Source organism: Anticarsia gemmatalis, chromosome 14 (genome assembly GCF_050436995.1).
Source record: "Anticarsia gemmatalis isolate Benzon Research Colony breed Stoneville strain chromosome 14, ilAntGemm2 primary, whole genome shotgun sequence".
Taxonomy (NCBI): domain Eukaryota; kingdom Metazoa; phylum Arthropoda; class Insecta; order Lepidoptera; family Erebidae; genus Anticarsia; species Anticarsia gemmatalis.
In genome coordinates, this window is record NC_134758.1 from 5854943 (window position 1) to 5877481 (window position 22539).

The window sequence follows — 22539 nt, forward strand, 5'->3', positions numbered from 1 at the left end:
AGTCTAGGCTAAAAATTCAGATATTCCTCTCCATAACACGGGAGATTCAATAACTTACAAGATATAAAAATTCTACATTTGTACGTCCTATTATTCATTTCATTCTACATACCAAAACAAAATCTAGCCCAAAAATAATCCACTGATAATTCATTTGCGTAAATTCACTGCAGTATTTTTGTGATAACAGATATCGGTGCTAGTATCGGTTTGATCAATACCTACGCGTACGCAACGTTCGTGCATGTTAACAGAAACATCATTTGGAAATGCGTCACGGCGAAAATGAAGTGCTTTGCGAACAACTGACGTGTCCATTTCGTTAATTTGAAGTTAGGCGCCCATCCTCTGAATAGAAACTTAGCACCTTATTGCCCAGCCCAATTTATATGTCAAAAATTACGTATGTTTTCGTCATGATAATTATTTCTGTGTATGTAGAATGTTTTGTCCGTTTAAATCCTATTGAAAGCACTAATTAATAGAAAAAAATCTGATATATTGAGTAAAACTACACAATAAGATTGAAATTTTTTATAAGTTTTTCTTTCAAGCTCAGGGTTAATGCCCAAGGTTTCTGTTCTACAGGTAGAATTGTTATTTTCTGTAATAAATCTTTTTAAAGCTAAACTATCTGAGAACTATTTACACTGAAAAACATTTGTGAACATTTTATAACAGATTACGACGTTGCTCAACGATATTTTTCTGTATAAAAATCTTAATTAACATCATTAACGCGAGTGGATCTACTACTGACAAATAAGAGCTAAATATTATTATATTAATTAGAAAAGAATTTTTAAAATGAATAACTATGAGTAGCTTTATGAAATACAGTTTGTTATCCATTATACGACATATCTAAGGCATCTACAATGAGCAAGAGAATGCACAATCCAATTTAAATAACATACAAAAGCATGTTAATGAGTAAATTTTAGCTAACTAATTTTCTCTATAGCTGTACGACTAACCGTAGCGCAGTTGGTCAGCCGTACTCGCCACTGCGGCCCTTAGTAGCGACCTTGCCGCATAAATATAGACTTGTACAGTGTCGCCAACAACTAGCCGACTAACCACAATCACGCTTCAGATACACTTGTCTTATCAAAGAAAATGGCTAAACGATTGCGTTCTAATCGCTTTACACCAGTCCGCGTGAATCAAAAAGTGTTTACCAAGTATAAAACTGTATTGGACGTGAACTAGCTACGTTTGTTGTGGCGTCCAGTGTTATTTTCAGAATGTCATCCACTTCGTCGCCGGCGGGGAAAAAAAGTTAGTCTTATTATTAGTTGCGTAGTGTGTATTGTGCTGTAATAAGCATATGGTGTGTTACGGTTCATGCCCATAGTGTTAGCTTGTGCTCGCTTGTGAAGTGAACAGCGATTCAGTGTTTGATCAAATTTAAATGGGTACTGCTTTTTCGTATTTGTTGTTGTGTTTCTTTCATTTTATTTGAATGTTACCTAGTACTTACCTACCTTACAACACAGTTATGAGGATGTTAAGGTAATAGTTCAGTGCGGTGATTTCTCCGTGAATTGTCTGTCTGGTTTAAAACCTTGAACTTCTAGTCAGTAACTCCGGAACTCTCGCATCATTATTTCTAATTATGCTTCGTATTCTATAAATATTCTGCTGCAAATATTTGTGTGACTGTGTTCTGGCAACTACGTACAGTTTAACTACATTTCGTTTTCTTAGTTTCCATTTACATTTTTGAAATTAATAATAGTTTCATTGCCAATGGTTCCACCTGTTTGTTAGACTAAACAAATCAAATAACAATAGTCATATCGCTTGCCAAACATGAAAACACGGTGACAGCTAATTGAAAAATAATTATTTAGTTCATTATTATTTTTACTTCCTTACACTTTGTTATGTCACGATAACTAACAATTTTATTTTTTTGCGTAACAAAAATACAAATTTCAAATAACAAAATGTAAGTACTTTTTTGTTGCTATCTACCGCTATCGATAAATTTTAATAAACTCTTCCCCCTACCTCGCTTGTTAAAAACGCTATTAGGCGTACCTACAATCTGAGTTTCGTATTTCGATCGATACAAGCAAAGTCTTTTGTTTGTGCGAGCCATATAATTAGTGTCTAGCATTCCGAGGTTTAACTCAATATGCCCGTTCAGGCACGACGTTAAAATGAACACTATTTTAATTGACTACTTTCATTCTTTTTAAAACTGTTTCATGTCGATAAATTGATGCAGATAAAGAACACTGGAGTTTGTTGTTTAGCAAGAATCTATAATTTTAATTCAAGTATTATAAACGGTTCTATTTATTCAAGATATCAATACTAAGATAGTTTTGAAGGATAATATTTCGACTGAAAAGTATTCCTAAGATAAGTATCAATAAGCTTATCAAACGGAAAACTGGCGTGTCGTTTCTAATATACCTATATATTATGTTTTTACTTTTTCTATTAGTTAGGTTATCCTTCACTCACATAGTAGTCTTAGTAATGGCCATTAGTCCTTATTTTATTAAAAAAAATACACTGTTTAATGGTGCATTAACGTTTCTCGAGTTTGTACAAGATTAGTACCATTTAGTCGTAAGTAACGACCATTATGGTTCATATAACATAACCTTGTATTTTCCAAAACTATAAATCACTGTATGACGGACATTTGAATACATATCCATCATTTACGCTCGGTTACGATTATTGCAACCTAAATTCAGATTTCTAGTGCCATGTTCCATTTGTGTACGTCTTATTTATAGAATTCCAGCAGAAACATGTATCATCTTGTACTGTATCTGAATGAATTACTCTGCGTCAATCAAAATTATTTAGATACTACATACAAACATGAAAACCTGCCTGTTATACACGATAATATAGGCTGAGGTGTATAAAATACGCCCATGTTCCGCCATTTACAACGTTAGTCATGTAGGGAACAAGAATATTGACCTGTGCCAGAACTTTACCAAACCCCGGGCTACTATTTAATAAGAATAAATGGAGACTTTCGAGATATTTATTTATTTTAAACTTTATATATAGAGCAGTATAAAGGTTTTAATACCAGGGGCATTTTCTGCCAGTCTACCTTGGGGTAATTCAGAGATTATTGCAAAGGTGTTTAAAGAGGCAGAAGAGTGAGTTGAGAAGGAGTGTCCAAATAAATAATAAAAGATGTAGACAATATGAGTGTAAATAAATGGAAGTATTCATGAAATAAATAAGAAAAAGAAAACCTAGAAAGTATTCGAAACCTCTTGCCAAGCAGTCGTATACAAAAGCGATAAGACCACAGAAGCAGTTCAGATATTGAATAGTCAAATTATCCCTAAAGCCATGAGATATAACAAACAGTCTGTAATCATTTCTATGAAGTTGAAGTATTCTTTAGAATTATCTAAGTTGGGCACGTGGATTCTCTTTCTAAGAGCTATTGTTGGTTTGTTTCAGTTCTGTATTAATTAAGTTTTGGCACGTGGCTACAGCTTAAAGAAATTTTCCTTATTGGTTCTGTCGTGTCTTTTTAATTCATATTATGCTTCTTCCTTGGCACATAGTACAATTTTGAAAGAAAGACTTTGATAGGAAATTTTATGTGTAAGGCTAATATCATTATGTAAAATTATTATACTGTTTCGCGGTATGACTTCTGAATGAATTTCGTGGTTTTTAAATTATTCGCACTAGACACAAATATATTTTCATTTTGAAGTTTCATATTCATGAACAACACAAAAAAACTAAATTTAAGTAGTGTGCAAGAACTTTAAAAAAATTTATTACTACATTACAATTTTTCAGTGAAAAAAAATTTTTTCGTACACTATCGTATCCAAAAACTAAGCGAATCAAGGTATTGATTAGTCATAAAATCAAGTTCTGAGTACATCCTTGTTTGTTTGACATTGCAGATAATTACACTAAAAAATGTTATAGATAACTATTATCAAACTGATAACGCGTTGAATAACAGCCATGATTTGGTAATAATCTAAAAATAATCCATATTAGGTGAAGTGAGACCCGAAGCCGACTCCAACATAGTTGGAAGAAAGGCTAGGCTGATGATGAGTAATTTTTTCAAAGAATATTGATTCTTGAACGACGGCACAATGTGAAACAGCTATAGCTTGATTTATTACTACTATCTACCATCGAAAACCGGCTAGCAATCGAGAAATTTTAAACGAAAATCTGTTAAGCGCCTCTACCAGGCTCCATAAGAACTATTGTGGCACAAAATTTTAAATGACAAACTCTGGAAAGTTGGCAATACAGATTATAAAGAATTGCGCTACTGGTTCATCTACAAATTATACAATAATATAGCCTTATTATATTATATGAATCTGGACGACGTAACAACTATATAAATTTTCTTTTCTTATACAGGGTGTCCCAAAACTCAACGATAATCCGAGACAGGATGAAAGGCCAAGTCATACCGGCTATAGGAAAAATAAAAAAAAAAATTCCATATCACTTAGTTCAGCAATAATAGACACTTTTCAAAAAAGTTGAAATTCCACACCCTTGGTCGCATTTTCAAGTCCTGTGATCACCAATGTCACAATTTCGCAGTGTTTTTTGAATTTCGTGATCTTAATTAAATATGCTATTAATCGTATAACAAATTAATGCACAAAACATTGTTAATTTAATAAAAAAAGTTAAGTTTTAGTGAGTCATCTTTCTCAAAAATATCGTTAGTCAACTTTGACCCTTCATACTGAAAAAAAAATGTACCACACTACCCTTGGCAAGTTATTTCAAAAGTTGGCGCATTTAATCAAGATTTCAAAATGGTATAACACTTGCCACTTTTCTTGCCATTAAAAATGTTATTTTTATTTGAACGAAGAGTATCCTCGCAAATGGATCGGACGCAGTGGTACAATTTTATGGCATCCTCGTTCAACCGATCTAAATCTAGTAGATATTTTTTACTGGGAATGCATAAAAGAAAAAGTCTTTTCAAAATCAATACAAAATCTATCAGAACTTCGCCAGAAAATTGACACAGCGTCAGAAGAAATAAATGCAAGGAATTTTGCTTGACTGGTGAAAAAATCTTTTGTACGTCGTTGCAGAGCCTGTCTTCGTGCCAGAGGAAAGCAATTATTTTTAGTAAAGATGTAATTGAGTCAGTCCATAACAAATATTTAATGTAATAAACATAATAGGGTATAATAATTTAAAAAAAAACAATGAACGAACCATCGATTTTATTTAATTATTCTCCTTAAACTAAAGTAATTCTGAATTGTTTTCCTCTAGCATGAATTCAGGCTCTGCAACGCCTTACAAAAGACCTTTGCACCGGTCAATCAAAATTCCTTGCATTTATTTCCTCTGACGCTGTGTCAATTTTCTGGCTAAGTAATGATAGATTTTGTATTGATTTCGAAAAAACTTTTTCTTTTATGCATTCCCAGTAAAAAATATCTACTGGATTTAGATCGGGAGAACAAGGAAGCCATAAAATTGTACCACTGCGTCCGATCCATTTGCGAGGATACTCTTCGTTCAAATAAAAATAACATTTTTAATGGCAAGAAAAGTGGCAAGTGTTATACCATTTTGAAATCTTGATTAAATGCGCCAACTTTTGAAATAACTTGCCAAGGGTAGTGTAGTACATTTTTTTTTCAGTATAAAGGGTCAAAGTTGACTAACGATATTTTTGAGAAAGATGACTCACTAAAACTTAACTTTTTTTATTAAATTAACAATGTTTTGTGCATTCATTTGTTATACGATTAATAACATATTTAATTAAGATCACGAAATTCAAAAAAACACAGCGAAATTGTGACATTGGTGATCACAGGACTTGAAAATGCGACCAAGGGTGTGGAATTTCAACTTTTTTGAAAAGTGTCTATTATTGCTGAACTAAGTGATATGGAATTTTTTTTTTATTTTTCCTATAGCCGGTATGACTTGGCCTTTCATCCTGTCTCAGATTATCGTTGAGTTTTGGGACACCCTGTATAGTAAGCCTTTACATTAGGTATGCATTTGTTTTTAATTTTGCTTTGCTTGTGCTAAAATTGATGAATATATTTTGTGCCTGTCCTTTTAAGCTTTCGACCACGCATTATCTCGACCGATACAGTCGACCAATATGTCACATTCCGATATAATCCGCTTTAACAAACCCATTGTACTGTACATGATATTTATAGAATTCAATGCGAATCAGATTTACATGAAAATAGTTTACATAAATGAGATAAAAGAAATATTTGCATATTCGACGACACTTTAAGATAATGCAACTTTTTTGTACATCTAAAAGATAGTTTATTCTAAGATACCTAGATTTTAATCACTGATACGAAACGTGTCTCATAATAATTTATTCCTATACATTATTAACTACTATTTTTACTATCGACATTTGATAACCGGCTGATTACCAGCAACTTTTTATGAAAAATGTCCAAGTTACTCGATAGTATCGACTGTAAAAATGGATTTTAAAATGATCAGTTCTTCTATACATGCTCCTGTAGCTCGATTCTGTACTACTATCGACTACCGACAGCCGGCTTGTCATCGAGAATTTTTTTATGAAAATCTGATCAGCGCCTCTGACAGGCGTCGTAGGTACTATTTTGGCAGTAAATTCTAAATGTCAAACTTTCGATACTTGACAGTACCAAATGTACAGAATCGCGCTAGTACATAATCTTTCACATTGTATATATTCCAAAGCAGTATTTATTTCTGGTTTCATTTGTTACAGTAGTTCTAAACACGTTGCTCGAGACGGACCACTACGAGAGCCTGATCAAGGAGCTGACGTGTACAAAATGTAACAAGTATATGCGGCCGCCCATCCACTTGTGTGTGGATGGACATAGTGTCTGCGGCCGGTGCTATGAGAAGAGCTTCCAGTGTCATGTGTGTCAGGTATGTAAAGGATGTAATTTGGCTGTTACGTCGTTTCTCTTTTAAGGTGTTGTTATCAGTGTCTATTGATCATTTTGTCGACTGTCTAATTGTTGTATGAGTTAGATATTGCGGATTACGAGGACGTGCAATGTGTCCTGGATTCTTTGTGTTTAACTCGAGAATCTGCATTGTGTTCTTAATTTTATTACGCGTGAGTTTTTTATAATTTTTGAATTTTGCTGCTAGGCAATGTTAGTAATAGCCCTAATTTCACTTCGGATTTACTAGATTCAGACTTATTTACCCATTTTTCCGAGCATTGTGTGATTTAAATTAAAATAATGTTTACTTCAAAAAATAGAGCATCTACACGTGACAAAGATGTAGCTTATGGGTACTATAATTTTGGTTAGAAATCGTTCCTTTCGGTCGATTTCAGATTATTACGCTCATATTCGGTGTAGTGATGATAACTGTCAAAATCATCCAATTTATGGTAACTATGACGAAATAGCGTGAACAACATATTGGTTTCATGTAATAATATCTGCCCTACCTAGAACTACGCCTAGTATCACGGAATATTTTAATCCATGCCACAATATACCTATTATGTGTATTACTCATACACAAGGTAACTAGTTTTTCAACACAATCTGAAAGTCACCTGCGTGTTATTCTTTAATTAAGTAAAAAAGAATCTAGTTCATATTTTCAGTGAAATTTTTACTTTCATAACTATACTTTTAACGAAATTATTATACTCAAAATAGGCTTAAACTAACGAAACAAAAAGTTTAGATTTGGAAATAGAAAGAAAATTTAAATTCCAGCTGCAACTAGAAACCAAAAAAACTGATAACAACTTCACATACCTATTTAGAGTGAAAGTTATGATAGTTATACACGATCCATTTTTACGACGACACAAAACATAAAATAGGCCAAAAAATAATTTATATTCTACTACCACGTATACTGGTTCAGTAACCTAATACCAAGAAGACAAGAATAATGGGCGAGAAATCTCTCGAATGTTCGTTAAAAATATTTATTTTATTCTGTTTTTGGGCTCCGTATTTTTGCTGCTCATTTGCTCAGAACAATATTCGGACTAAAAACATTTCTATCTTTAAAATCATGAACGTGTGCTGTTGTAGAATATTTCATATATATGCTGGGCTGTGAAACTACGGCACTGAAGCTTAATTTTCTGCAGGCGATATCGACTGGCGAGCGTTGGACATTTAAATGAAAAAATAGTTCTTGCAAACTACGCTAGGGGCGCTGAACAGTTTTTCCTAAAAAATGACAAAAATTGAGTTAGTAGTTCTATCTGGGGGCACGGGAGTGCCCCCGCAAGTCGAGCAAAAAAAAGCGGCACGGCCGTAACATCCTTTTCTCGAAGCAATTCGGGCTATTTTTACACCCCTATAATTTCGTTGTGAATAAAACAAGAAGCCTGGATTTTCAGCAACTAATTAGTCATTGTATAAACACGGTATATTTAAAATTTCAGTCAATTTGAACCAGTAGTTTAAGAATGACAACTTGTTAAAATTTTGAATTTTGTCACTCACTGATTCACTGATTCACTGACTCACTGACTCACCGATCATCAAAAGTCTAAGGTACTTCTAGCAGACTTAGAAGCTTAAAATTTAGAATACAAATAGGGTTTAGTGTCTTTATCATGGGAAAAATTTAATATTTTCTAATTTCAGTCCAGTTTTCTAAATACACCAACTACAACAATTACTTTGTAATCCCATATAAATGTATAAGATTACAGGGTTACATTTGCAGTTAATGAATTATTATTACTGTACAAAATAAAATAAATAGGTGTAAATAGGTACCTACTATATGAGGCATAACGGGAGGGGTATAGGGTGGGTAAGGGTGTGTAGCCCATGAAACTGAACAACATTCCCATAGGAAAATATGTTGAATTATGAAAAAAAAACGTATTTCCATACAAATTGGAATTATGTTCGCTCTACAAAAAGAAGTGAGATGCCATCAAAAACATTCTATAAAAACCTCAAGTCTCGCCGTAAAAAGTGGTGATGGCCAGGTCGGTCTATTTGTTTTAAAGGTATTTTTTTTTAAATTGGCATGACAATAACATACGTAATAACTTAAGACAGAAGGTCCTTTAAGTAGAGACTAAATAGATTAATCGACTTGGTATTATATAGATCTCACCACTTTTTACGGCGAGACTTGAGGTTTTTATAGAATGTTTTTGATGGCATAAATATTTCACGGTGGTTGACGGTCAAACACAATCAGTATCACGATTCTTTACAATTGGAACTATCGAGTAACAAGGGTTTGACATTTTAACTGCACTGCAAAAATAGTTACTACGACGCCCGCTAGAGGCACTGAACGATTGTCATACCAAATGTTTTTGCAGCCAGTGCCAGTGTAAGGCAATAAACTCCATACATTAATTGTGAACGTATTCCATACACCTATTCATATGACAGGTATTACCACCCGAACCTTATAAAATATAACAATAATGAACGTACGAAAAGAATTGTATTTTATCTATAAGCTATCAATACTTATTTTTCTTTAATACAGAAAAGACCCTGAACATCCTACTCGCGACAGATTAGTTTTTATTGTATATCCCTAGACAGCGAAAAAATTGGCAATATTTCTAGGCTTTTTCCTCGAAAGAAAGCTTGTATGCTCTAGGGTAAAACATATACAGACAAAATACTGATAACAAAAGATACATTACTATAACTATTTCTAGGGCTCCCAAAGTACCTACTCCGAGGTATTGCCTGAAAAATATTTACTTTTATTACTGTTTTCCATTAAATAACAATATAACCTCAATGTTCTTTTATTTGCGGTTTTGGTCTTGTTTCAAAATAATATAATAATGTATTCTTCTAGTTGTAAAAAATAATGGCTTGCTTGTTATATAATGTTAATATTGTTACAAAAATCAAAATCGGATTCGGCTTGTAATAGAATAGAATACCATAAAAATAATCTATTGATCTCTTTTTTAACTATCGATTTTACTGAAATGGTTTTTGCTAAAGGCGTCAACACGATAAAAATTTTAGAGTAAAATATACCTAATTTGTTATTTATTTTAAAAGACTCGAAATTGTTTCCATTTTTAAGTTTGATGTTTGTATTAAAATGTGTGAGCAGTGATAGCCGAGTGGTTTAAGTTGGCACCTCCCACGCAAGTGGTCGCAGGTTCGAATCCGAGGCAACACACTAATGACTTTTCGAAGTTATGTGTGTATTAGAAATAATTATCACTTGCTCTAACGGTGAAGGAAAACATCGTGAGGAAACCTTGCATGCCTAAAATTTGTTTAATACATTTATTGAGGGCATGCAAAGTCCCCACCCCGCACTTGGCCAGCGTGGTGGACTCAAGGCCTAACCCCTCCCACTCGTTTGAGAGGAGACCCTTGCCCTGCAGTGGGATACATAGGGGTTATTAAAAAAAAAAAAAAATGTAATTAATTCGAATATTAGTTAGTAATTTAACTAACTAATAGTATATTATTTTACCACATAATAATATTATACGCATAAATCTATCAAGGTTGATTTAGGTAACCAAATCTCAGTTCAGTTATCACAGACAACATAGATAATATTATAATTATTATCTCTGTACTATCTACACAATTATATTGTGTTTCTGAGCGCAATATATGGCTGACTAACTGGCTAAATATATATTATTAATATAATTATGAAGTAGATTTCAAATAGAGTTGTGATAGTTCTATGGTTTTGGAAGAAGATCCTGGAATCACCAGGTTTCGCAAAAGAAATTTCATTCATTTTGCTACTGTAATGGAGTTGCTACTATTACAAAGTTTTAAGCTAAGCTAAAGTAAAGAGTATTGACTACATTATTACTATTTTAACAATAAACGCCTTGTAAGCTTTAAGTAGTTACACTTACATATAAATGAAAAGGATAAATCACAAAATTTTTATTTGATTATTATTAGTGACCAAATTAATACGGCATAGCTACACGTTTCATTAGAAAGACATTAAAAAATGTACTCTGCCATCAAAAATCTGTAACTTTTTTGTGTATTTATTCTATCCGCTAACTTTTGTTACGAGGTCAGACTGAACTACATTAATAAAAGTACTAAGCATATTCTTTTTTGGTCTACGATATTTCATTCCTCCATATCCGTTGCTCTATTTTCTATTTTCGGAGCAATACAATACTTCTTTGTATTCGTTTCCGATATTTTTCTCTATGTAAAATATCTATGTGTCCGAAGGAATAGTGTGAAAACACGCAATTCCCGAAGGTATGATAAAAACTATCGTAAGCATAGATTCTGTTTTCTTGAAGTAGTGTAGAATATACCTACGACGTCTCTTGAATAAAATGGCGACTGTGGTTCAGTCTTTGAATTACTCCCGTCATGGTCTACCTTTTAAAAGGACCTTTTAGCGTTGGAAAGTTAATAACGAAAACAAATTCTTCATAGTGGCTGTAACTATCAAAAACTATCTCGTAGAAGTAATAGCTTTATTTTCTATACATTTTGTATACTAACATTTTTACGGAAACTTTAACAACTTTTGCACACCATCTGGTAAATAATTGATAAGTAGATTAGATTATAGAGAGAGAACACTGTACAGCCTATTACAGTCTAGGCTTTCAAATAATTGTCAACTGAAATATGTGACAGCCCCCCAGTCGGTAAACGTCCTAAGTACAAAATGATAGAAAAATAAAAACATAACAATTTTGCTTTTTCTATTTCATATCTCTTTCACAATAGTAAAGGGTATACTTGTAACGATAACACAACCATATTATCATATCAAAAGAAGTTATAATGGAGGAAAAAAGTGGTTGCTAAGCAAAATCTCATTTTATTTGAATGATAGAAAGGTATACCCAGTTACCCACATAATGATATGAATCTACATACTACGAGTATATACCCATACTTTACAGGTACAGACAGGTATTCCTTTGTTAAAGCAACTATTTTAGATACGTATTTTAGGTGGTATGAATACAGAATAATCATTCTTGAATAAAGTAGACAACGTTTCTAATAGAAAATATGATATTTATTTTTGTGGGTTTCTTTGTTATTTTAGTTAAAAAATTATGTAAATAAGTGATGCCAAAAGTAGTTATTGCGCTATGATTTCCACGAGTTTCGTATTCTTCCAATATGACAAAGACTCTAGAAATCCTACTAATCGCATAGTATGTTGGGATTGTACGAAATACCTATTGATTGTAATGTTTTGTACAAAAATGTAAAAATCCGAAATTAAGACAGTAGATAGTCTTTTTTCAAGATCACCGTTGCGATTAGTATCGACTATCAATAACCTGATGGCCAGGAACTTAGCATAGCATTTTGTATAAAAACTTCATCAGCTTATTTAGCGGGTGCTGAAAGAATACATTTTTACGTGCATTATAAATGTCAAAGTCCGAACACACGATAGTCTTTTCCAATACTCGACTGTCATTCCATCACTCGTCGGCAAGTCTCGTGACATTATTTGTCCGCCGTCATTGCACTAAAACTTGCGATTTGACGATACATCGTGTCATATCTTTTGTCACACTCACTCGTGCGAGCCCTGTTATAGCCTGTTAAGTTCCGATTATGTGTAGTTTTGTATGGGATTTAGTGACGTAATATCCAGGGGGAGATAAAAATGTGATATCGTACACCCACAGTTTGTTGACAAAGGTATTATAGTCTATTTTCTTGGAAGGGAGGGTCGTTGACCTTTTGACGGTGAATAGCTGAAGATCGGAGTTTTTAACATTGTTTGTTGAGTGATAGCAGGAATAGTATTCTAGGAACAATGGTTAACTTGGGCAGTGTACTTACGTACTATGTGTAACTAGGTATAACGTAACGTACCAATATCTATATCAAATTACCTATCTAAGGATATCCGTTGCCAATTTGATAATACTTAAGTAATGACAGTTAGAGTGTGGTATAATGATGATAATTAAAACATCGTCGCAACGCCAATCGCAACAAACTCCTGAATGATTATCTTATTGATAAAAGCGGCAATTTTTACAGGTTTTTCAACAACCATGTAGCTTCCCCAAAATACGCCAAAAAATATAATTATCGTCGTTAGCGTGCTCTATATGAACATTTTTTTTTTAAGACATTATAATGTCCAACAGTACAGGCTATTGGAAAGCACTTTAAAGTTCTGTCAGCAACTACCATAGTTACTGTTACCAAATTGATCTTCACTTACACTAGATTTTCTAAATTTATATATTAAATAAATTGCATTTCTTCTTCAGAAAGAGTTCGCCCTCATCCGGCCTGTAGCACTGGAGTCCTTAGCGAATAAGGTGTTGTTCCCTTGCACGAACAATGGCTGCCCGAAACACGCAATTTTGCCGCAACTGGACGAACACTACGCTCACTGCCAGTTCCGCATTATCAACTGCTTTATGACTAGAGTATACGGTGAGTTAAATAATATACCTAATCAATTGATTTTTAAGAAAAAAAAAAACTTTTATTAGCCTTTAACTAGTTGTCGTCCTAGTTGGTCAACAATCGTATGAGTGAATTCATAATTCATGGTGAAAAATACGGTTACTGGTGCTTGCGCGTAAAGATAATAATGAATCTATGCTCCAAAAACTAATCGTTTTCTCGTAAGACCGTTTTTAGCAAGAGTCTGATGTTTGTTTTGTAAATGTTTCACTCGGTTTAACGATCGTTAGAAAATCACAACATCCGCGACTGGTCGATGACGATGATAATTCGAGTTTTCTGTAATATTTAATAATCATTTCAGGACTTAAAATGTATTCGTTACCATAAATTAACGCAATTTAAGATTAATAAATGCTCGTCAACTAATCTTGCCTAGAACATACTCACGAGAATAGTAATAATGGTAGTATTTAATTTTAAATCTTGAATAATATACAATGACTGTATTCTTCAGGTTTTTTATTCCCTTTTGGACCAAGCGCTACAAGCTTGCAGTTCATCAAAAAGAATGGTAAATGTTTAACACTTAGAATTATGATTTAATCCAATTTAAGGGTCAGAGAAAAACTTCAGCCGTTCTCGTGATGAAATAAAGAGACGGTGAAAAATATGAAAAATATATTTACGAAAGTTAAGAATATTTATTAGTTCGTGCTAATTCTAGGTATTTTATTAGTAACTGTATCGCTATAATGACTGGTATGCTAGCCGAAGAAAAATATTTTACCTTTACGGCGACAATAGATCGATTAAAAATTCCTGCGCGGCAACGAGGTAAAAAGTATTAAAAATAGAAATAACGCTACTAAAAATATTTTATTGGGTATTTTTACTCTTTGTTTATAATACAGAAACAAAACCTTAAAATACTTTGTCTTAAGCAATATAGCTATATGTATAAAACTCTTTCGTTACTGAGTAACTGATGGACAACGCACAGCTGAAACTACTGAGCGTCGAAAGTTGTAATTTGGTATGAAGATTCTTTAGGAAGTGAAGGAGCACTAAAAGATGATTCTTGGAAATTCCCCTCCGAAGAGGGTGAAACTGAGTAAATACTTTTATATGAAAGAACAGTAATAAAAAAAATGTGAAAATCTAAAGACTACGCGGAGAAAGTAACGGGCGATCGCTAGTTTTAGTATAATATTCTCTAACTCTTGGATTCTATTCACTTTATTTTGTTATTTGGTCACACACCCAAAAAACAGTTACAAAACATTTCCTTATAGAAAATAGAAACTTTTTCCGGAACTCCAAATTGAATGAACTTTGTACCTTTAAACCAATCGAGGCCAAGCAAAAAAGGTATATTTTTTTGCTGAAAATACTCGTTTTTTCAGGAGAGTGCAAATGGAAAGGGCGTGCTGGCGACTGGATGGACCATTGTTTCATGGAACATAGTGATAAGGTCACTGACCTGCCTTTCATCACCGTGAAGAACAGATGGGACGCGAAGAGAACTGAGCCTGTGCTTAACTATTTCCTTCTGAGGTGTTATGAAAGGGTGTTCAATGTGTACCAGATTTATGATAAAAGAGGAGGTAAGAAAAACTACATACTTACATTAATGAATAACCCGTGACTGCCTACTGCCGGACACCGCTCTCCCATAATAAGAGGGGTGAGACTTAATCTATATACATTTTTTTCTCATGTGCCAAGTAAAGTTATCGTCACAATTTTCTAGAGAAAATTAGTTCTCTGCCACATAGTAAGTGACTTTTGCTCCCAGTTCTAATTTAAATTGCCATTGAAAAATATAAAGTACACAATCTTTTAAGAAGTCTCTACATATTGGAGTCGAAGAAGGAATTTAAAGGAAAAAAATGGTCCCTATTTTCTTTTTAGGAAGCGTAAAAATATTTACTTTGCATTTATTCTTATGATATTTTATCAGTTCTTAAGTGCAGAAAGAGGGTTATCGCCTTTCTTTTAAGTATGTTGATGTTTGACAGGCGTTGAAGTGCAACCCTTTTTGTAAGAACTGCCGTGTACAATCGTATAGATACTCGTACATGTAATGTGAACACATTTTTTTGTTTTAAAATGAATATTCTTATGGATTGACCAAATGAAATTCGGTATCAAATTAGCTACATTTGGATAAAATATCAAAATATTCAGTATAATGGTGCGTACTTAGGTTTTAAATTTCTTCGAAAGCCGTGAAATCTTATGTTGTGTTTCTATGAGCATTTTGTTGCATACAAATCAAAAGTTAACTAAATCTATATAACCCTTTAACTCAATAAGAAATATTGATATCACTTTAAATGAATTCTACATTCCTCAAAAAGAACGAAACATAAATGTTCTGTAGAAAACGGTCGTTGAAAAGGTTCTTTGTAGAAATAAACCCTATCATGTGGGGCTTCGCTCGGCGTTAACTGTGACCTGTACAAATGAACCGTTCTTAACGCTATTACGTAAAGGAATATTTCGCACAAAACGCCTTTTACTTGGTATAATTTATATTTATTAAGTATATTATCGTTATCTCTGTAACTACATTGTTTTAGATAGGAACGTGTTGTATCGGGCGATGGAAAATTATGATTAGTAATATTATAATGATGACCTTTACTTGTATGTGAAGACTGAAAAGTGATATTTAAATCTATTGCAGCGGATCGATTCCTTATAATAGAACAATTCCTTGTCTCTAAGAAAGCTACAAGATCTCCGATCAAAGGTTTCTGATGTGGAAAATTCATAAAAAATCTTTTGATACTGTTTTGATTGCTACTAAAGCTAGCGACAAGTATTTTAACGCCACAATACAATGTTATTCATGACCTAAATGTTTACAATTTTAAGTCGAAATTACTTGCTTCAAAAAATTATCTCTAGAATTCCAATCGAACTATTTCTAACGCTGTATCCAGCTTGTGTCGGGTATAAGCGATGCCTACAAAGATATCGAAACACGGCACGTCACCGCGGCGGCGCCGATACAATTTCCTCATATTCAACGACAGCGCGCCATGTCAACGATAGCAAACGAGTTTAAACGAGAAACGCTTACGGTGCTATTATTTTTCATGTTGGCTGAATTTGTGGCGATGGCGATAAAGTTTCTGTTCTAGAATATTGTTTTAAAATAGAATCAACACGGATTTTTAAAATACAAGCGAATAAACAACGATTCTCGGACGCTCCGCTATCTTGACTGAAATAAAGGATAGTTTATTAAGCAAAGATTCTGAAAAGAAAATATAAGATCGTCCGCAAATGCGGCTAAAAATACAACACACGAGACGGAAAGAACAGTGATAATATTATACCTGTTAAAAATCGCATAGGCAAAGTTGAGGCTTTTTTATATTTTGCGACAATTGTAACCATCTCTACCAATATAAAACGTCATATTATAAGTATATTAATTTCGGCAAAATGTTATTTAAAGTTAAAATACAGAATTTTACAGACTGCAAATACTTATACTTATTTTACCGAACCACCTTCAGACGACCAGACGGCATATGTAATTTCAAACTTAACTAAGCTGTGTTGTCAAGAAATTAATGCGATAGTATTATTCTTTAAGTTTGTTTTTACTTTAAGCCTTGCTTCGTTTTAAAAGACAACGTTTGTTTAACTACTTGATTTTTATCTTGAGTGAAAAAGTAAAGTCTCGTTTATAAATCTCAAAAAAGCAAGGGAATCAAGGCGAGATGCTACTTAATTTTGTATATTGAATGAATAAGTATTTTTACGGTGTGAGTTAAGAACTTGTTCCATCTATCTACCTATCTATCGTATGGTTACTATGGTTAGTGGTCAACCTAGTGTCAAAGTTGTTCAAGCCGCCCGAGAGGCCTTTGACATGGCTTAGCGACTGTTCTCTTTATGGAAACAACCAGGACCGACTTTTTACGTGCCCTTCGAAGCACAGAGATTCTCATTTCAAATACGGTATGCGGTCACCCATCTGTAGAATGACCGCCCCAACGGTTGCTTAACCCACATATCGTTTACCGACTGGTGAGCACAACTGACTATGAACGCCTCAAACTTAACTAGAACTTGTTACAACAAATAAATATAGAGACCTAGCAACCACCAAAATTATAGTAACCTACGCTCAGTCAATAGGTACTCTTTGATCTTTAAATAAAAGTAGTCCCCTTGCGCGTAACAGTTAACACCCACATACCTTTCCAATCAAAAGGTCACACGTATGAAACCTAATAAACAAAAAGGTAGTAATTACATAGAAACTCCAAGGATTTATTGACCTTTTAGAAGTGAGTTACTAGTACTTAGTGTTTACTTATGTTCTTTTTCTTTTCAGGAAGAATGATGTGGACAGTATTGGTGAATGATGAAAATGCAGAGAAGTTTTACTTTGAAATAGACATATTCCTGCCAAATTATCCCAGCAAAAGGATCGTTTACAGGCAAGCTTTCCAGACATTTTTATTCTTAAAAATCCAGACAGAAATTTCCGGCCTACTTGCCGCTTATAAATGGCGCCATAAGAGGAAAATATGTCTGAAATCCATAAATAAATATTCTACTGTTGGTAAAATATGTTCTAGTAAGCATTACAAATTGTTTTCCCTGGATATAAAATTCATCGGAATTTTTCTTCATTGTCTGTTGGTTGAATTATTACGACTTGATCTTTTACACGCTTTCTTATACGCTTGTAAAATATTGTTAGGCTTATTATAGAAATGATATTTAACCCTAGAAAGATAATCTTATTATAAATATAAAATATACTCATGCGTAAAGTTGACTCACGCGGTCGTTATATTTCAAAATGGGTGCAACTTACCTTATTGACACGCACGCCACACAGTACTCTCCCAGCGACCAGTGAAATGTCCGATACGCACAGCGCTTTTTAGAAAGATAGAGCCATATTTCGCAAATGCATGCGTAAAATTTACGCATCTACAACTATCTTTCTAGGCTATCTTTCGAAGGTTCATTGAAGCCTTCTTTTATAAATGCGTCATATATGTATATTTTTTATAATTCCACACTTACATTTTAAACGTTATTGCTTTCAGGCGTCCCTGCAAGTGTGAGAAAGACGCGGACTTTTTGGAGCACACTCAGAACGTGTACATTCCCGTAGAAAACGTCTTCTCCATGTTGGATGAAGATGAATCTGTCAACTTTATTGTCAGAATCGGTAAGATAGCTACCAAAATTCTTGTCATTATTTTGGACCCCGTCACCTAAAACATTTTTTTCATTTATTGTTTGAGTACCATAATGTCTAAACTAAAAGTAACCTTAAGTGTTTTTGAAGTGTTGGATCAAATACTAAGTAGTTTAACCCCTCCTTTCTTTCATTTGTATATAACTATGGCTTGCATCAAGAAATATCGACGAATTTTGTTACAAAAGAGTTATGGTACATAGAGGATGACATAACTTTTTTGCAATAAAATTCTATTTCGCATTCACAGGCGAAGTGGAGAACCTGCCTCTTTTCGAGACCCCTACGGAAAGCGAGAGTATGATTCTTCTACACGATGAAGAACAGAAGCCACCACAGTAACGGATCAAGACACAACACTTCCACGGTCTTTTACCAACGGACTTTTCATTGAGAAGAATGGAGCGACACGTTATGATGTTTTGTACAACCGTAGTTTTAGAACCAATAAAGGCCACCGATGAAATCCCGCAATTAATTATTATTTCTAAAGAGATGTATCTAAATATTAAAAACAACATTGGGTTTTTTATTTACTTACAGCTCAAGAGCAACTGGTCATAAATAAAAATCGGCGTAATTTAGCTAAAACCATTAAATGAGTTAAAGTACAATTTCAAACTAAAAATCAATGTTTGTAGGAAACCCTTTTCCTAATACTTTGCTAAGATTAGATTGGCCTGAAGATAACGCAAATGCGTATTACCTAATTCAAAGAAAAAACACAAAGTAATTTAAACATTAAATCATTCACGAAATGTTCCGCAACCTTTCATTATTAACTAGTCTATTGCGGTCGAGTTATTGTAATTTCCTCGGGGAAAACTTTTTCTTGAGAGAAACAGATGGATTTATGTTTTCACTCGTATCATTTCTTTAGGCTGTATAAAGCCGAAAAGAATGGTTCACTTTCGTAAACAATGTTAATGGGAATTAAAAAAAATGCTGCAATTTTACTTGCTCAAGTAATGTTTTTGCTGTATTTTGTAATAGGCTGCCTAATAAACAATGTTGATTAACTTATTTTAAGATATATTTATTCACACAATTTAGTAGTATGTTTCAAAGTGAGAGACGGTAATACAATCAAGAAGTAAGATATAAATTACTTTATAATAGTAATATTTCATATTCACAATACGCGTTCGACGGCAAAACTATGAACAAAAATATTTCATCAGCTGATCGTGAGAGGACATTTTCCTTGTTTCTAAAGGTTGTAGAACAAAGTTGTTTGTGACGTAGTTTATTGACCTCAGAGTTCAATGTCGATCATATTATTTATTGTTATGAGTACAGTTGGGTAGAGAGTTTGATGTATTTAAGATGTTGGAGAAATAATATAATAAAGCAGATAGAATATTTTTAGTAGCACCAAAATTGAGTTTTTAAAACGAATTTTACAACGAGCTTTTATTTGCAGTATCAGATTGAAATGAATTGCTTGAGAGTCGGTCATCAATTAATTATCAGCTTTATACTGTAACTTTTTTGAATATCAGAACGATCGTATTAAATTATTTATTTATTTACCGTGGCCTAAGCTTGGGATTCCTAGTCTGAATTCTGTTAATTTTAAACGGAAAAAATGTACTTCCGGTAAAAGGGCAAAGCTAATTATTTAATAACAGCAGTTTTTACTACATTCGTTAATTTGTAGCTCGATTCCCTATTACTATTGACTTCTGGCTAGCTATCGAGAAATTTTACACGAAAATCTGTACCTCGATTCTCTTCCACTATCGACTACCGACAACCGGCTAGCTATCGAATTTTGACATTTAGAATGTACTGCCAAAATGTTTCCTACGACACCCGACAGAGGCGCTGATCAGATTTTCATACAAAATTTCTCGATGACAGTTCGGTTGTCGTTAGTCGATAGTAGAAGGGAATCGAGGCACCGTTCCGCGTTTCTACTGGGCTTCGTAAGTACTATTTTGGCAATACATTTTAAATGTCAAACTCTGATACTCGACAGTACAGACAGAATTGGGCTAAAGGCAAGTGCATACATGCAGTATATTAGGCCCGAATCAGACTTAAAACCCTCGCTTACACCCATTAACAGCCACAACGTCAGAGATTTGTATTTTCAGGTAGGCGTTTATCAAATTCTGCAATTCTGAGAATACGAGTTTCCAAAGCGGATGGTCTAAAACGCTCTAGTAAACTAGTGTGCACTCAGTACAACACTGGCCAAGCAATTTGAATCAATCGCCGAACAGATTTTAGGCTTTCAATCATGTTTGTAAAATGAAATAATAGCTTGTAATTGTTTTTTTTTTATTAGAATTTAGTTTAGCGTCCACTACTATACTCGTAGTTTAAAACGTAATACAAGAACATAATACATAAAAGTGTGACGCTACTAAATGTTACATGGTCGTCACAATTTTTATTTGGTTATGAATTCAATTTATAGTAAAATATTGACAAATAGTTGTGTGTTGTTTAATTTATTATCATGTTCTTGCATTTTATTGGAATAGAGATGAGCATAAATATCTAAATATTTAGGTATATTTTAAAACCTTATATGAGAAAAATACATTTTAGGATTTTCATTTGCAAATATGGGTTCGAAATTGCTGGGTTTGTACTCGAGAATAGTTTTGTTAAACAAAGTGTTTCCAAAATTCACTGAATCACAATCGGCTGCACCTAGTGATTTTATGATCCAGTATGACTGTACGTACCAATATTGGCCGTTAGAACAAACATAGGGGTTTACAGTTTCGTTCAACTAAACCTTGTTTCAAATCCAATGGGGATTATAGCTCAGTCAGTGAATGTACGTTATTTTTAAGGTAAAAGATTTTAGTACAACTCATGCACCTGTGAAATAATTTTTAATTCTTATTTGTTTAAATCAAATCAACAGATAAACTCGATAATCTTTTCGATCGAAAATCCTGTCGTAAACTCCATTCCGTGACCGAAAAACCCAGTTATATCGGCAGCAATATTCACCCTTTTACAATCTCCTTAAAAAGGTTACTGTAACACATGAATCGTAAGATTTACTTTCACAGTCGATCGAGCACGCTCCATGTATAAAGTAACAATAGGAACATATCAGCGGTTCAAACTTTCCCGTACAAGTTGTTTACTTTCTTTTTATGCTTTAGACCGCAGTTCCAAGCAAACGAACTGAAAATTCCGTGCAGAAATAAAAATATATTGACGCTGCAATCGATCTCCCACACAAGCCATTAAACTTTAAGCGAACGATAGAAAATATCGGAAATAGCAACCGGGACAAAGCAAAATATTCCTTTGAAAACTATTCTTCGCTCAGACTTCATTTGCGAAGCTTTGTGAACTTTCGGCTCGTTCCGTTTGATGACTTGTGCAGTGTTTGCATAAATATTTATTTACACTAGTGCCCCGGGCGGGGAACTCGGATTCTCGGAAGACACGCACACGTAAATTCTTTTTGTTCCATGTGAAATTTATGCCATGATGTTTGCACAATACGGAGCCGGGAAAGTCTTTGTATTCATGTTTTCTAAGCCAGGATGAAAGTGCAGAGTAGTGTTATAAAATGTATATTTATTTGCTTCCGTGAAATTGAGTTCCATATTTGCCAAACATAAATAAATACTGTATCTGTCGTAATTGCAACGTCACATAGTAAAATATCCTGTTAATTGTCTTCGTGTAATGACTTTAAATAATGTACGGGGCGAGGTGTAATTGGCATATTGTACAAAAACGTTCCGTGTCGCTGAAAATCACGTTGTAAATCATGCCACAGAGTTATGAGAGCATGAAATTTATTACGTTGCGTCCGCTTGCAAATTTTCATCACACAATAATTCTCTACACCCAAATACAAATTTATTCAAGCCTCTTAATATTCTTTTTGTTTAAAATATCCTTAAATGTGGGGTTGCTTTGAATAAAGAACAGAGT

At 33.6% G+C, this 22539-nt stretch overlaps 1 protein-coding gene across 5 annotated transcripts; it reads left to right on the forward strand.

The window, feature by feature from the left end:
- Positions 1–1103: 1103 nt before the first annotated feature.
- Positions 1104–21063, forward strand: LOC142978434 (E3 ubiquitin-protein ligase Siah1-like). Of its 5 annotated transcripts, none has more exons than XM_076122891.1 (7): positions 1104–1281; positions 6758–6921; positions 13238–13406; positions 14786–14986; positions 17740–17845; positions 18467–18591; positions 18872–21063. In XM_076122891.1, exons 1-7 carry the CDS (start codon positions 1248–1250, stop codon positions 18961–18963), a joined length of 891 nt encoding a protein of 296 aa, XP_075979006.1. In that variant the 5' UTR covers positions 1104–1247; the 3' UTR covers positions 18964–21063. The 5 variants fall into 5 exon arrangements, with proteins under 5 accessions (XP_075979006.1, XP_075979005.1, XP_075979007.1 ...); XM_076122890.1 differs by having other exon boundaries at positions 1106–1281; positions 6755–6921; XM_076122892.1 differs by having other exon boundaries at positions 1278–1418; positions 6755–6921.
- Positions 21064–22539: the final 1476 nt, after the last annotated feature.